We start from the raw sequence: 17862 nt of genomic DNA, 5'->3' as shown, positions 1-17862 counted from the left end.
TGCACTGAAAAAATAGCCTAAGAGATGTGGTTCCAGAGTAAAAAAAAAAGAAAAAGACTTTTGGGTATTTGCACATGTTAACCATTTGCAACACATTTTTCTGCAGCAAAAATTAGAGTGCTGGCATGAAAACATCTGCTTAAAATTTGTGCATATTTTTTTATTCGTACGATTTTGTATGGGTGAAAAACACTGAAAAAATTGACGTGTTGCATATTTGAAGAAAAGAAAAAAGCTTTGATCTTTAAAATTTGCAAGGAAAAAAATAAGTAGACTTCCAAAATATCATCTACTTGGCTACTACTGTAAACTGCTGCTTTTTACCTATGGCGAAAAGTCCTTTAAAAAGGTTCTTTAGCTACTTTATACCGTGTTGGGAACCGAAGAGGATCACTGACGTTATTAGGGGACACCTTCTGCTAACTTAGAGACCCATGAATGGTTTTTCTATCGTAAGCCAACTGTTAGGCCGGGATCACACATGCGAGAAACTCGGACGAGTCTCGCATCTTAATACCCGGCACTACTGCCGGCACTCAGAAGCAGAGCGTGCGGCTGCATAGAAATACAAACAGCCGCACGCTCCGCTCCCGAGTGCCAGTGGCAGTGCCGGGTATTAAGATGCGAGACTACTCGTCCGAGTTTCTCGCAAGTGAGTATGAGTCTTTAGGCCGGGATCACACTACCGTGTATGATGAGAGAAACTCCCACAACTCTCTCGTATCAACACCCGGCACTGCCATCGGCACTCAGGACCGGAGCTGTGGCTGCATGTATTTCTATGCAGCTGCAGCTCCGGTCCTGAGTGCCAGTGTTAGCGCCGGGTGTTGATACGAGAGACTCGTGGGAGTTTCTCGCATCACACACTGTAATGTGATCCCGGCCTTATTATAAGTATGTTAGGATAATATAATATAAAAAAAAAAGAAACGAGAACTAGCAATCTAAATCGGGATCATATACAAGAGTTCCACACAGTACACGCATTCATTTATCTGCTCCACTTCTGTACAGAATATTCCATCATTGAAACAGACGTCGTTCCTGGCAAAGTAAACCGAACAGCATAGAAAGTAACTACACAGCGTCTGAAAGCCATGCACCACATTATCTCATTGATGTGATTTGTTGTGCAGTAAAACGGTTACAGCATAGATGAATAGGAAAAGATCCGCAGAAATTAATTGGATTAACAGAAAATGATGTCAAAGAAAGCGGAGAAGGAACGAAATGAGCTAAGGTGTAGATGACCGAAAAATGGTGAGAGCGGGAATACACAGGAGAGGAAGATGGGATAGCTTTGATCGAGATAACATAAAAAGAAGGCGGATAGCGAAAGGTAAAATAAAATAAAATTGGTTACTGGTTTATTTTTTTAGGTGGGGGTGGTAGTAACTTGCTCACACCTGATATTCCGCGTTTCATCCATTTCGGTTCACCAAGTGCAATGAAGAAACTTTCTTGCCTTTCGTATTCCTCCTCATCTATTATTTTTACCCTTATCGTTTTCCTGTTGGGACATAAGAGAAAGAATAGTATATATAGGAATAGTATCAGAGCTTTGTACCTTGTTTGACACCCTTTTAAAGATGCTAGAAAATGCTTTGACAACCTGTGGCCCTTCAGCCTTGGTTGGGTTATGGGTCGAGAGCCATAGATTACCAAACTCTGCGTCTATAGATTGTTGGCGCGGAACAAGCCAAGATCAAAACATTGCCATGTATTTTAGACTGGTGATTCATCTTCTGCTTGACATAGATGGACCAGAACCTTGCCATATGAAGCTTTTCTAGCAAACTGTAACGCAATATTTCCAACCAAACTATCGAAAAGTCAAAATTTTGATGATCTCGAAAAAGAAAAACTCACAAGAAATTGCTAAATTTGTTCTAACAGCATAAGAAAAATGTCACAAACTGATAGAGAAGACAATAACAGGCCTCATTCCTATGTCTGAATGGGCATTGTTGCCAAAAGCGACAATCAGATACCAGCTTTGGATTCTATAGGCCATGGACTCAGAGTTTATGTTTTTAGGAGGTTCGGGATGTTAGTTGGTCAGAAATAAGAGCAATATTCAAGAATCTAATAACTAGACAATATAGGCCAATATTTACATATTGGTGGGTCCATATGAGTGCTGCAAGGCCCAATCACATAGAAGCCTAAAGCGTTCATCACCGGTCCATTGGGTTGGTGATATATGCTACATCAAAGGACGGTGAAGCTGGGAAACCTACTCCTCTCTAGTCAGGGTTCATGCACACGTTATGGATTAGATACTGATTTTTCTCTGCGTATCCATAGCATATCTGCAGCGTTTCTGCGTTAAAATCAGTATGCAATTTGAAAATTAACAGGCTGCTTACTTTAAAAATCCACACAGCAGGTCAATTTAGATGTCAAAATTGTGCATTTAACCTTCTAGAGAAGCTCTCTATTCTGGCTCATAGAGAAGGGTCCTGAGCAGGGCAGCCCTCTCAGATACCCATATGCCTTCTATTAAAAGAAAGGGGTTGTATTCTTCATTTTTTTTAAGGTTAGGTTATAAAATCGAACTCCTAAGCTTGATTACAACTGGGGCAATAACATCATGGGGTTTTTATTTTTGTCACTGGTCTTGCCAAACTTCAAAGTGCTTTAAGGGGTTGTCTGAAATTGTTTAATATGTGCGTGACAGCACATATTACAGCACACATAACCTTAGGGTAGCTTCACTATTACAGCACATTTAACCATAGGGTAGCTTCACACGGGGTTTTTTGAGGAGGATTTGGAATCTGATCAGCTCCAAAATCCTCAACAAAAAAACAGATATTAATGCTCTTAGAATACTTTTTACATTCAATATCATTTAAAACCCACTTTGTTGTTCATATGCCAGGTTGTGCGAGCTTTTTTTTCCACTACAAAAAGAAAACCTCCTTTAAGGCAAATTTCTTATAAAATCGACTGTAGAGCTAACAATAAAATGTTAAAAGGCTACTGTGAATAAACTTAACATTTCAAAAACCTCTTCAGGAAAAAAAACACCACCAAAAAAGGAGATGAATTCCATTTGAAAAACATGTCAGACTTTTCTGCCCCAAAAACTCACCTTTTAAATTATAACTCTTCCAGCGCTGTCATTTGCTCCCTGCCGGTCCTGCTACTGGTCAAGTGAAAAAAATCATTCAGATGACCAACACAGTCAATCACCGATTGTGCAGTCAGGTGTCGTATGTGAAAGCACTTGTTAGGAACGGCGGAACGCACTAAATAAAAATAATAATAAAGTGCGTTTGCCGCTCGGGGTCCACCGTGCAGTAGATGATGTGACTGCTGCTAAGTGGTGGCAGGCAAGCAATATGGCGGAAATGCGCACGTGGGTTAAACGTCACCCAGGTGCACAGAGCAATCTCTGTTAAGTCACAGAGGTGCCAACAAAGACAAATACAATAAGGCTGAGCCTGTTGGAGTCACAGTACTCAGAGTAAATGCACACACAGTATCTGGTCACAGGAGCAGAGCCAAAGACAGCGGAACTGCGTCCGTCTAGACCTACCGTGCGTGCGACGTCGCAACTACGGATGCCAAGGAGGGCTGCAACTGCAGCGCGGCGTAGGACACTGCCGCTAGACAACAAAGCTAGTACCCAAGCGCAATGTCGGACGTTAGCAACTGTGGATGATGTAGTAGTGGTGCGCTGGCGCTGACTCTAAGCTTAGTCCCTGTCCACATACGTAATATCAGAGGGAAGGGGTTTCAAATGAGTCATTCACCAGAATCATACATCCATCATCATTCACACAGTAGCAACTAGAGACTATACTAGCACATGGCGGAACGGCCATGCGCGCTTTTTATAGCAGCTGGGACCTTCCGGAAGCTTCCAGATCTCCGAGATGGACCAATGAGATCTGGAGCAGGACCTGAGCACATGACTCCTGATCTCCAATGGGAAATCGTCTTATGAGCATGCTCAGTAGGAGGACAGAGGGACAGCCCCTGGAGAGATTTGCTGCAAGGCAATCTCCTCTGTGGTAGAAAAACAGCAGGAGACCGCAGAATGTAAGGGACTGGATTCCTGCAGAGCAGACGCAGAAACCTGACGCCTAACAGCAATGCTGCAGAGGCCTGAAACCGGTTTAATGAGGACCACTAAAGTGTTATATTATTAGGCCGGGGTCACACATGCGAGAAACTCGGACGCGTCTCGCATCTTAATACTCGGCACTGCCGCCGGCACTTGGGATCGGAGCGTGCGGCTGCATGTATTTCTATGCAGCCGCACACTCCGCTCCCAAGTGCCGTTGGTAGTGCCGGGTATTAAGATGCGAGACTCGTTCGAGTCACATTTGTGATCCCAGCCTTATAGAAAGATCACATAAAACTTCCTTAAACTTCGAAAGTTGAAAATGTATAGATGACAGTTAGTAGCTAAAAATTATATTGTATATTACACTTCTCAACATTGAAATTGCAACACCAAGAAAGAAAAGTCTTGAAATTATGGAAATCACAGGATGGATAGACATGTTAATGATATGCAGATGATGAAAAAATGAAAACAAAGTTTTCAAAATATTTCAATTTCTTTCCTATGGCGTATGTGCAGAAATTCCAGCACTTACAGCCTCAGTTGCTATCAATTAGGTTATTAATGGTCATCTGAGGAATGTTCTACAGTGCTGAATGCACTTGGGCAGATCCTCAAGATCCCCTGCTGCTGGCAGCTCCTTTAGTAATTGCCAACCAATGATGTCCCAGATGTGCTCGATGAGAGACAAGTCTAGAGACCCTGCTGGACATGGTAGTACATTTAGGCTGCTCACAGTAGAAAAAGCAAAACAGCTCCTGGGACACTATGGAGAAATGGCCACAGCTCTGGTTCATCCATCAATCAATGCAACGCCGAGCAGTTAGTGTACCTCTGATAAAGGCCAAAGGGGTTTGGCTACTATACATTTGGTCAACCCACACCATAATCTTGGCAGTAGAACCAATGTGACGTTTCCTTATGAAGATCCCTTCAAAGCATTACCCATGTGGTTTCCAGATCAATCTCAAGCAATCACAGTGTCCAAGTCAAAAGTGTGACTCATTGCTGAAGAGGATAGACCTCCATTCCAGCCTCTGGCCTCCATCTGCAGCCAACTTATGGGAAGTCATGCATGAAGAGGCGTTTACGAGGGAAAGTCACACCAATCCTACTCCTGAGATCATGGTGTAGGTTACTAAAATGTATGGTAGCTGGACCCCTCTAGCCTTCATTAAAGATACATTAACAACTCTCCCTTACATTGATTTAGTGCTGGAACTAGTTGTACAGTAAAGTAATTTCTTCGAAGCTTCCCAGAAGCCATTTTTCAACACGACAGCGCCAGGCACGTGTAATTGTAACACCCTGTGTGGCCTAAAAGTTCTACTATGGCCTTGCAGCGTCTCTGGACTTGTCTCCCGTCAAGCTCATCTGGGACATTTCGTCAGCATGTACATTAGGAGCTGCCAGCGGCGGATGTTGATGATTTGAGTGTCCAGGTGCATTCAGTGTTGGCAAAACAATCTTCAGACAACCATTATTAACCTCACTGAAAGCTCTAAGTGCAGGGATTTCTGCAGATTGTGCTCACACTCCATAATGAATAAAACACCTTCGTGGTGTTGTAACGTCAATGTTGAGGAGTTTATATTGCATACCCATATGGTGTATGAACTGTTGATATCAGTATTCCCTGTACAGCTGTGAAGAACATGTAGGCTGTACACATAATAAATACTACATAAAAAGTAATACATAACATATTTCTATAATTACATGGATGGTACCAGGCAGAATATTTACTGTAAATCTGTGGCCTACCTATAGCTGGTGCAGAAGAAGCATCCACACCTGTGTCCTGCTCCTGGAGGGAACCCATAGGTCCCTCTGCCACTTGCATGGTAGGTGAGGGCCTGTTATGTATGAATTGTAATACATTAGGGAACTGTAGCACATAGTAATTTCTGATGGGTAATTATGGGCTCTACAGGTCTAGCTTTCTATACTTCTGTGTCCATCTACTACTGCAGAAAGGTTGCATGGATGCCAGATGATGAGAAGAACAGTGTACAAATAAAATGTAATGTAAGAGATCAGTACAGATGTCATCTACAAATCATGTGGTAATTGACAGCATTGCTTATCTGGCACACTTTCACATTTTGAACCTTTCAAGCCTGCGACTGTAGACAAACTGTAAACCATTTGGATGATGATTAACACGTCTTTAATTGACAACATATATCAAATTAAGGACCATAAACGGCTTGATGGAGATATTCAGGAAATCTCCCCTGCACATAATTCTCCTGTACCTGTTGCCATGGGCCGGAAACCTATTTTTAGTGATGGTAATGGAGAAAGATCCCCAGAGTGGTACATCCGTCAATCACAGCATTCTTGGCACAAACAATATTATTGTGTGTTGTGTTTGCTTAGGAGGCAATGACTCACGCTGCACCTCTACCTGCCATGAGACAGAAATATACCCGCACCACGGTAACCTGACATCTGTGCTTTGTCAAAGTTTCCGAAGTGATGCAGAAGAAGAGTACAAACCTGAAATGACATTATATGACCAACATTCATTTTAGATATATTTTACAAAATGAATTCAAAATTAGGATTTTTTTTTTTTTTGCTTGGGTTATCCTAGCGGAACAACTCCTCTAAATCTGCACTATGAGTACAAATAGCTGCTTACTTGGTGACCCACTCTATGTGCCAGATCTGGACCTGCAAATCAGATTAAGGCCACGGGTCTTCTGACCTAAACTTGACATTGAGAGCCTCACATATTCCCATGAGTCTGCGGAGTTTGGGCTGGGAGACCAGCGGGCGGTCCGCGAGACACAGATGTTTAAATGCAGCCTAAGTGCATTGCCCCGGTGTAGCCTGTTCTTTCTATAGGTTGAATCGCCAGAGAATGTTTTGTACAGACACAAAACAAGCAGGTGACACTAGTTGACTTTCTCAATTTAGTTGTACAAAAAAAATGTATAAAGTAGTGTAAGTTTACGAGCTTTGAGGTCATGACTTGACGATAGATTAATGAAGGAAACAGTTAAAGGGGTTATATAGCATTTTGAAAAGAATGGCTCATCTCTAGGATAGGCCATCTATTGTAAATCGTGAAAGAACTGCAGCCTCTTCATTGTTTACAACAGCTTGGAGACTACTTTTTAGCACCACTTTATTATGTTAGACCAATCATGAGTGACTACTGGTTAACCACAGTGTCCACAGTTACTCTGAGACACGCCTCCTGTCTTATCATTGCTTCAGGCTGTTCCCTCCCTCCTTAATGTAACCTTTGCCTTCTAAGGCCTCTTTCACACATCAGTTTTTCGCCGTCAGGCGCGATCCGGCTTTTTTTTGTAAAACCGGATCCGGCGAAATGCAATGCCGGATCCCGTTTTTCCCCATTGACTTGCATTAGCGCCGGATCGCGCCGGATGGCATTGCGTTTCATCCGTTTTTTGCCGGATCCGGCTACTTGTCTCATTCCGGCGTCTGGAAAAAATGGCTACTGTAACATTTTTTGTCTCCGGCGAAAAAGACGGAAGCGCCGGATCCGACGCTTCCGGCTTTTTGCCACAATGAAAGTCTATGGGCGCCGGAATGCGCCGGATCCAGAAAAAGACGGATCCAGCCACCGGATCCGTTTTTTTAAGTATGCGCATGCTCAGATCCAATTTGCCAGGCCCCAGGAAACAGATATACCCTGCTAGACGGATCCGGCAGAAAAACGGATCCGTTTCTACAGTTCTCCAAAATTTATGCCGGATCCGTTTTTTCTAAAAATAGCCGGATCCTGCCTGACGGCAAAAAACTGATGTGTGAAAGTAGCCTTAGACTGGCTGCTGTGCAAGCCTATCACATGCTCACTAGGAAGTCAGTGTAAAGGCCCCGTCACACACAGCGATCTCGCTAGTGAGATCGCTGATTTTGTGACACGCCAGCGAGATCGCTGTGTGTGACGGGGATCAGCGACCGGCCCCCCTGCCGGTTATCGCTGATCGTGCAGCATCGGCTAGGGTCGTTTTTTGATCGCTGGTCCCCCGCTGGCCAGCACGCATCCCTGCGTGTGGCAGTGAGAGACAAGCGATCGCTGGTCCTGATCGCTGGGGCTGTCTATGTGACAGCTCACCAGCGATCAGCCTAACGATGTCCCAGCGATCCCATCATGTTGGATCGTTGGTGAGATCGCTGGGACATCGTTATGTGTAACGGAGGCTTAAGTTTAGGTAATTTCCATTTAAAGCAAGAGTGAAATAAATATAAAATTCAGACTTCTAAACCTCCAGTGAGAAAAAGATGATCTGCAGTCACAGAGGTAAATGCGCAATAGAAAAGAGTTTTCCAGAAGAATTGCTATACAGTGGTTTCGGAAAGTATTCAGACCCCTTTAAATTTTTCAAAAAAGGTAATTTTTTTCTCATTAATGTACACTCTGCTCCCATCCTGACTGGAAAAAAAACAAATGTAGTAATTTTTTCAAATTTATTAAAAAAGAAAAACTGAAATATCACATGGTCATAAGTATTCAGACCATTTGCTGAGACACTCATATTTAAGTCCATTTCCCTGTGATCCTCCTTGAGATGGTTCTACTCCTTCATTGGAGTCTAGCTGTGTTTAATTAAACTGATAGGACTTGATTTGTAAAGGCACAAACCTGTCTATATAAGACCTCACAGCTCACAGTGCATGCAGAGCTGGCGTTAGCGGCAAGCAGACCAGGCAGCTGCCAAGGGCCCCCGCTCCCCCAGGGGCCCCCAGCTAGTGGCACATCACCTGCCGCCAGCGCCGACTCCCCCCACCACCATCGCATTTAACTCTACCGGCGTCATAGACCCCGGTACAGTTCAAAGCAATGATGGAGGAGAGATGGCCAGCTGACGCTCCCTCTCCCATCATTCCTATCTGCCTCTGAACTGCGGGTGCGCGATGATGTCACTTCATCGCGCACCCGCTGTGTGTCGGGCCCGGACAGTGCAGCATCTGACACCGGAGACAGGAGGAGGTGAGGATTTTTTTTTTTTTAATATATCAGTGAGTACTGTACTGTAGGGCCATTCTGGGGGGCTGTATTAGAGTCTATGAGGGGGCTGTATTATAGTCTATGGGGTGCTGTATTATAGTCTATGGTGGGCTACATTATATTCTATGGGGGGTGGCTGTATTATATTCTATGGGGGGGCTGTATTATAGTCTATGGGGTGCTGTATTATAGACTATAGGGGCTGTATTGTAGTCTATAGGGGGTAAATTATATTCTCTGGGGGGTACATTATATTCTATTGGGAGGTGGGCTGTATTATATTCTATGGGGGGTACATTATATTCTATGAAGAGGTGGGCTGTATTATATTCTATGGGGCTACATTATTATTATTGTATGAGGGGTGATTGCATCATACTCTGAGGGGGCTACATTATACTATATGAGGGGGCTACATTGTATTCTATGGGGGGGGCTACATTATATCATATAAGGGGGCTGCATTATATTCTATGGAATGGCTGCATTATATTCTGTGGGGTCTGTATTATACTGTGAGGGGGCTACCATATATTCTGTGGAGAGGCTGCATTATACTATATGAGGTGGGCTGCATTATTCTATGAGTGTTACATTATATTTTATGGCGGGGCTGCATTATACTCTGTGGGGGCTGAATTATACTCTGTGGGGTGGCTGCATTATGCTCTGTGAGGTGGCTGCATTATATATAGTAACATAGTAATTAAGGATGAAGGGAGACTTTAAGTCCATCTAGTTCAACCCATATCCTATCCTAACTTGCCCTAACATGTTGATCCAGAGGAAGGCAAAAAAAACCATGTGGGGATAACATGATACAGTATGGGGACAGATTGATCTAATAGTGATTGTTCTGTTCCCATAATTATTTCTCAGTTGGTGTAAAGAGGCCGGGAAACAAGCATCAAACGACTTCAATATTGTCGATCACACTCGTTTAGCGGTCAGAACTCAAAGCATGTTAATGCAACAGAAATGCTTCTGTGTGATGTGAATTATGTGAGCATTTGGGCCCCATTTTAAACTTTTGCCTAGGACCCCACTTTGCCTAAAACAGGCCCTGAGTGCATGTCAGACCAAATGAGAATCATGAGGTCAAAGGAACTTGCCAAGGAGCTCAGAGACAGAATTGTGGCAAGGCACACATCTGACTAATGTTATAAAAGAATTTCTGCAGTACTCAACCTGGTTCCTAAGAGCACAGTGGCCTCCATAATCCTCAAATGGAAGAAGTTTGGGACCACCAGAAGTCTTCCTAGACCTGGCCGTGCAGCCAAACTGAGCAATTGTGGGAGAAGAGTCTTGGTAAGCGAGGTAAAGAAGAACCCCAAGATCACTGTGGCTGAACTCCACAGATGCAGTAGATAGATAGGAGAAAGTCCCACAAAGTCCAATTATCACTGCAGCCCTCCACCAGTCGGGCCTTTATGGCAGAGTGGCCTGAAGGAAGCCTCTCCACAGTGCCAGACATATGAAAGCCCGTATAGAGTTTACTAAAAAACACATGAAGGACTCCCAGACTATGAGAAATAAGATTCTCTGGTCTGATGAGACGCAGATAGAACTTTTTGGTGATAATTGTAAGCGGTATGTGTGGAGAACACCAGGCCCTGCTCATCACCTGCCCAATACAATCCCAACAGTGAAACGTGGTGGTGGCAGGATCATGCTATGGGGGTGTTTTTCAGCTGCAGAGACAGGACGACTGATTGCAATTGAAGCAAACATGAATGAGGCCAAGTACAGAGATATCCTGGATGAAAACCTCTTCCAGAGTGCTCTGGACCTCAGACTTAGCCGAAGGTTCACCTTCCAACAAGACAATGACCCTAAGGGTATGTGCACACGTTGTGGATTCTGCTGCGCATCCGCAGCGGATTTGGCCCTGCGGAAACTGCTGCGGAGTACAGTAGCATTAAAGTGAAGGCAAAATGAAAAACGCAGTGCACATGCAAGTTTTTTTCAAAACTGCAGCATGTCACTTCTTTTGTGCAGATCCGCAGCGATTTAAACACCTGCTCCATTATAGGAATCCGCATGTGTCAAAACACAGGGGAAATCCACAAAAAACTGCAGAAAATCCGCAGTAAATATGCACTAAATCCGCAGGTAAAACGCAGGTCATTTTACCTGCGGATTTAGCAAAATCTGCACGGAAAATTCCACAGCAGATTCTGTAACGTGTGCACATACCCTAAGGGTAAGTGCACACATTGTGGATTCTCCCGCGGATTTTTCCGCACAAAAAAACGCAGCTCTTGACAGAAAACGCAGGTGCTTTTTTGATGCATTTTTGCCGAGGATTTGTATGCGTTTTTGTAAGCTAAATAAAGATATGTTATTTAACAAAAAAAAGATTTGTGATGTCATTTCTGTCCAACCTCCTCTTTTACATTTGTCCAACCCACACTCCATTACACAGACAGATACTGTATATAGATAGATAGATTAGATAGATAGATATGGGATAGATATGAGATAGATAGATAGATAGATATGGGATAGATAGTTAGATATAGGTAAATATATGGATAGATATATCTATGTATCTATCTATCCCATATCTATCTATACTGTAGATATTTCCATAGATATTTCCATAGATATATCTATAGATATTTCCATAGATATATCCATAGATATTTTCATACATATATCTGTAGACATATACATAGATACAGCTATAGATATACACTCACTGGCCACTTTATTAGGTACACCTGTCCAACTGTGTGTTAAGACTTAATTTCTAATCAGCCAATCACATGGCGGCAACTCAGTGCATTTAGGCATGTAGACATGGTCAAGACAATCTCCTGCAGTTCAAACCGAGCATCAGTATGGGGAAGAAAGGTGATTTGAGTGCCTTTGAACGTGGCATGATTGTTGGTGCCAGAAGGGCTGGTCTGAGAATTTCAGAAACTGCTGATCTACTGGGATTTTCACGCACAACCATCTCTAGGGTTTACAGAGAATGGTCCGAAAAAGAAAAAAAATCCAGTGAGCGGCAGTTCTGTTCATGTTGATGCCAGAGGTCAGAGGAGAATGGGCAGACTGGTTCGAGCTGATAGAAAGGCAACAGTGACTCAAATTGCCACCCGTTACAACCAAGGTAGGCAGAAGAGCATCTCTGAACGCACAGTGCGTCGAACTTTGAGGCAGATGGGCTACAGCAGCAGAAGACCACACTGGGTACCACTCCTCTCAGCTAAGAACAGGAAACTGAGGCTACAATTTGCACAAGCTCATCGAAATTGGACAGTAGAAGATTGGAAAAACGTTGCCTGGTCTGATGAGTCTCGATTTCTGCTGCGACATTCGGATGGTAGGGTCAGAATTTGGCGTAAACAACATGAAAGCATGGATCCATCCTGCCTTGTATCAACGGTTCAGGCTGGTGGTGGTGGTGTCATGGTGTGGGGAATTTTTTCTGGGCACTCTTTGGGCCCCTTGGTACCAATTGAGCATCGTTGCAACGCCACAGCCTACCTGAGTATTGTTGCTGACCATGTCCATCCCTTTATGACCACAATGTACCCAACATCTGATGGCTACTTTCAGCAGGATAATGCGCCATGTCATAAAGCTCGAATCATCTCAGATTGGTTTCTTGAACATGACAATGAGTTTACTGTACTCAAATGGCCTCCTCAGTCACCAGATCTCAATCCAATAGAGCATTTTTGGGATGTGGTGGAACGGGAGATTCGCATCAGGGATGTGCAGCCGACAAATCTGAGCCAACTGTGTGATGCCATCATGTCAATATGGTCCAAAATCTCTGAGGAATGCTTCCAGCACCTTGTTGAATCTCTGCCACGAAGAATTGAGGCAGTTCTGAAGGCAAAAGGGGGTCCAACCCCTTACTAGCATGGTGTACCTAATAAAGTGGCCAGTGAGTGTATATGTATATGATATGTATATATCAACGACAATCAGTCATTGACACGGATGCAAACGAGATCTCAAGTACGCCTCAGTATCTAGTATATAACATTTCATCTTATAATCTCTCTCCATCAGAATTACAGGTGCTACAGAAGGGGTTGTCATTTTGCCCTACTCCATCATTCAATGAATTTATTCTTGATCAGGAATTGAATCGTTTCTACAGAAATCTTCGTCTAAAAGTTCATTTTTTTCCAATCCATCAGAAGGGACCGCTGGGGATTCTGGTTATCCAAGTGGAGCTGATAACACTTTTTCAGTCACAATTGAACATGGATAATTTTTCTCTTAAAAGACTTAATCTGCAATTGACTAGTAATTTTTCTCCACCTAGGACATATCCTGTAGAGACGTACAAAGCCTTGATCAAACGAGACATTAAGAACAAATTACAGGATATTCACCATGGCCGTTTTAGGATACATAGCAACATTTCAAAGGTGGAACAACAATCCATCAATGATCTTCGTTCTAATTCCAATATAATAATTAAACCTGCCGACAAGGGGGGCTCCATTGTTGTGATGGATAAAACATATTATATTGCCGAAATGTTGTCAAAATTAAGCAATAGAGAGGTATATTTACCAGTATCCAAAGACCCTGTTTTTGACATTGCCTGGGAAATACGGAATCTTGTGTACCACTGTACATCCATAGGTGTTATTGATTCTAAATTATCACAATTTTTAATTAATACTCATCCTATAACACCTGTGTTTTACACACTCCCAAAAATTAATAAAAACCTCAGTCATCCATCAGGGAGACCTATAGTGGCTTCCACGAATTCCGTACTGTCACCACTGGCCATTGTATTGGAGAGAATTCTCTCCCTGTTGATGACATTTATTCCATCCTATCTCCGTGACACATCTGATTTTCTCGGTCATATAAGAGACTTAGGAACGGTCCCCCCCTAACAGCATATTGGTAACTATGGACGTAAATAACCTATGTGGTGCCCCTGAGGGTCCGGTCGCCACAGAGGTACTGCACCTCATCCAGAGGTGTTGTATCCCATCCTCAGGTAAGGACGGATCACCACCTAGGACTCCTAACACTTGCACCCAACACACAATAGTTAGTCAGGGCATCTGGGTGTACCCTTCAGGAGGATGGCCTCATCCCAGACTGGCTAGGAAAGGGTGTTGGGGAGTTAGTGTGGAAGATAGGTAGAGTGGGAGGAGCTTAGGTAGTAGAGTGATTGAGGACATCCAATCAAGGAGAGAAAAGTGACAGTTGGTGGGAGGAGCTAGTCCTGAGGTAAATAGATCCTTCCAGAAACTAGTCAGTTGGTGACAGGACAGCGTAAGAGCAGGATTGCCGTGAGAGGACTGAGAGTCAGAGAAGAGAGAAACATCTTGACCACTCTCCTAGGCTGGAAGGAAAGAGTCTTTGGGGCACGGGGAGTGCGATTAGCCACCCGTGGGGCCCGCATCCCGGAAGGGAAGGACCAGGCCACAGTGGGGGAGCCGGCCCCTGAATCTAGTGGAGAACTACAAGGCTCAGCTAGAAAGCCAGAGGCTGAGGTAACTTTAAGTGCCTCAGCCAAATCCACAAACATTCCTCAAAAAGGCAGCAGTAGGAATAAAGGACCCCGGGGCCTGACCCACGTCGCCCGGTGTGATCTGTGGCTGCCGGCTTGGGACACTGCTTGCGAAGGCGCAGGACAGGAAAGAAGGGAGAGATCAGTGCAGAGACATGGCCTAGAGTGGAGACACAAGGAGGAGTCTTGAAAAGGTGTTCCTGATCTACCTGGGAGTTTGCCGGGCCCCTCCCTCTGAGGACACAGTACCAAGCGGGTCATCTTGTGCACAAGACTTGAGTAAAAACCCAGAAACTGCACCCAACTGTGTCCTTGGTGTCATTTACAACTCGCCTGCCATACACTGCATTCACCACCACCACCGTCATCGGCTCAACTGCCCTGGGATACAGCTCTGCCCGGAGAGAGCTTCACCATCTTGGCTGCTTTAACACCGTCCCAGAGGATCTGCATAGTAGCGTCGGCTACCCTAGCCGAGTACCACGGGTGGCGTCACGATTCCCCTTTTCCTATTAATTATCCCACCATCTTCCCCCTCATTTGAACTTCTATCTTCTTTATTGGACACCCAGGGCCACGGACCAGGTCACCATCACCACCATGACACACATTCCCCCTTAAAAGAACCTGAAAGGCCCGGTACCGAGTTCCCCCGGCCCTGCGGGGCGTTCCACCTATATACCAGCATTGATCACTTTAGAGGTATTTCGGCTATAGAGAATTTTCTTGGTAGCTATACGGAATTTTCTTCTGATCAGAAACAATTCTGTGTCTTGTTATTGAATTTGATCCTTAAAAGGAACTATTTCCTATTCCAAGATCAGTTTTTTATAGAGCAAGTTGGGACCGCAATGGGCTCAAACGTTGCGCCACCATATGCCAATATTTTTATGGCGCACTTTGAATCCTTACACGTCTATACCAATGTACTCTTCCAGAAGCATATTTTGCTCTGGAAGAGATACATTGATGATATTTTTATCATATGGAAAGGAGATGTAGGGGCGTTATGGCTATTTCATACTACCATTAATCAATTGGTTCCTAATCTTACATTCACTATGCAGTTTGATTTTCACAAAATCAATTTTTTGGATACCAGTGTTATTATTCATAGTGATGGCACCCTGTCCACAGATCTGTGTGTTAAAAATATGGACAGGAATAGCCTCCTACATTTCTCAAACTGTCACCCTCTACACGTTAAAAAATCCCTTCCCAAATCACAATTTTGCCGTGTAAATAGAATAGTATCCGATAGTGCTGTTCGGACTATTCGTCTGAATGAAATGAAGAAGAAATTTAAAGACCGGGTTTACCCAGATTCACTATTGAGACCAATAGTATCTCCCAACCAGAGAAATACTACACCTCGAACGTTTTATGTCAATACCTTTCATCCATTTTCCAAATTTTTGAATCCCCCTCTTATCTGTTATAAAAAATCTAACAATTTACGCAACCTTCTGGTTCAAGCGGATATTGGATCTACAATACGCAGGGATAAACAGACTTTCCTGGCTACACCTCGTAAGAGAACACACCCATGCTTACATTGTCTTCAGTGCTCAAATGTAATGAAAGGGGAATAATTTTTTCATCCTAGAACTGGGAAAAGATTCTCTATCAATGGATTTCACACGTGAGACTCCTCATATGTTGTGTATCTGGGGAAGTGCCCATGCGGTCTCGGGTATGTTGGGGAAACTACCCAGCATATCCGGGACCGCATTTCTCAACACAAATCTACAATACAGTGCAAGAGATTGATGTTACCACTGCCTGCACATTTTTCAGCTGCCAATCATAATGTGGCACAGCTACGTTTTCAAGTTATAGAATCCGTACCGGTATCAGGAAGAGGGGGTAACAGAATTCTGAAATTAAAACAACACACGAGGCATTTTGGATTTATACGCTTGATACTATGGAACCTCATGGTCTAAAACGGGAATATGAGATATTTTATAACTGAATTGGCTATGTATTGATCATATTGTTATTGTTATACTGTAGGTATCTATTTTACTATATTGGTCTTCTGGTTATTAATACCATATATTTTTGTATCTTACAGGTCAATTAACTGGTTGACAGGTATATATGGCAGCACCTCACTTATTTCTACATTTATTTATTTATTTTTTTCTCTATTTTGGATATAGCCTTTATATAGCTGGTAATGTGGGTTCTATTTGTATTCTTCTTGTCTGCATGAAATTGTCACGACTGCAGCCGCAGACGCGGCCCAGCAGGCGCCTCCACGTCGATGGCAAGGGGCGGGCATCCTCCGGGGACGCAATATGGACCCTCTATACCACAGAGGGGGACCTGGGCCTACCAGAACTAGGGAAGGGCAGCGACCGGGATTCTGTGGCAGCTGAGCATGTGGACAAGGACACGTAGGACTTGATGACACCACACAACTCCAGGTATAAATAAAGTAAAGTTTACTTAAAGTAAAGTCACAGTACATAGACAAAACCAGGACACACGAGGTCATCAGGACACACAAGGTCATCAGGACACATGAGGACATCAGGACACACAAGGTCATCAGGACATCAAGACACACAAGGTCATCAGGACATCAGGATACACGAGGTCATCAGGACATCAGGATACACGAGGTCATCCAGACGCAGGCAGGACATCAGGGTGACCCACAGGACATCAGAATCACCAGCAGACATCAGACGGGAGTCGTTTGGTTCCGGACATCCAACACGACCTACAGGCACCACTGCAGTCATCCAGCTCCAGGCTCCAGGCAGCGGTCATCAGGTTCCAGACTGCGGTCGTCAGGCTCCAGGCATCGAACCTAGGAAGGAACTCAAGCATGATGGTACTAACACCGCAGGATTGCTGGGCCTGCATGGAGCTAGCATCGCATGGTAGTCAGAGCACAGCATAATAGATGCTCAGCAGGAACACCGGTTGCAAGAGTCTCAGAGTTACTGGGTGCGGGGCTCCAAACACAGAGTGATTCCAGGAACATAACACAGCAGACAGTTCAGACATAGTCAGGTAAGGGATAGGTATAGGATCAAGGATTCAAGTCTGGATACACCACCTCCAGGCCAGGGCGAATTTAGACGGGGTCAGGTACATGACAGGTACAGGATCAGGGATTCATATCTGGATATACCGCTTCCGGGGCAGGGCGAGGGAACAGCACAAAGCAGGAATCAAGGCAGGGAATTTGGTACCATAACCGAGACAGACGAGGTCCAGAGAGACAGACACGAGACACACATGGCAAAGTCCAGGAGCTTTGTGAGTTGCTCTGGCCCCGCC

The 17862-nt window shown here is 44.1% G+C and overlaps 1 protein-coding gene across 3 annotated transcripts in view; it reads right to left on the bottom strand.

Moving 5' to 3' along the window:
* Window positions 1-17862, bottom strand: part of SLC8A3 (solute carrier family 8 member A3) — a 463850-nt gene that overhangs the window by 74669 nt on the left and 371319 nt on the right. For all 3 annotated transcript variants that reach the window (XM_073554155.1, XM_073554156.1, XM_073554157.1), the window contains exon 3: window positions 1407-1510. In XM_073554155.1, coding sequence (XP_073410256.1) covers window positions 1407-1510 — 104 coding nt within the window. The remainder of the gene's footprint in view (window positions 1-1406; window positions 1511-17862) is intronic.

This window comes from Dendrobates tinctorius, unplaced genomic scaffold (genome assembly GCF_039654945.1).
Source record: "Dendrobates tinctorius isolate UK_male_01 unplaced genomic scaffold, ASM3965494v1 ptg000208l, whole genome shotgun sequence".
Classification (NCBI taxonomy): domain Eukaryota; kingdom Metazoa; phylum Chordata; class Amphibia; order Anura; family Dendrobatidae; genus Dendrobates; species Dendrobates tinctorius.
This window is presented reverse-complemented; position numbering and strand designations above follow the sequence as displayed.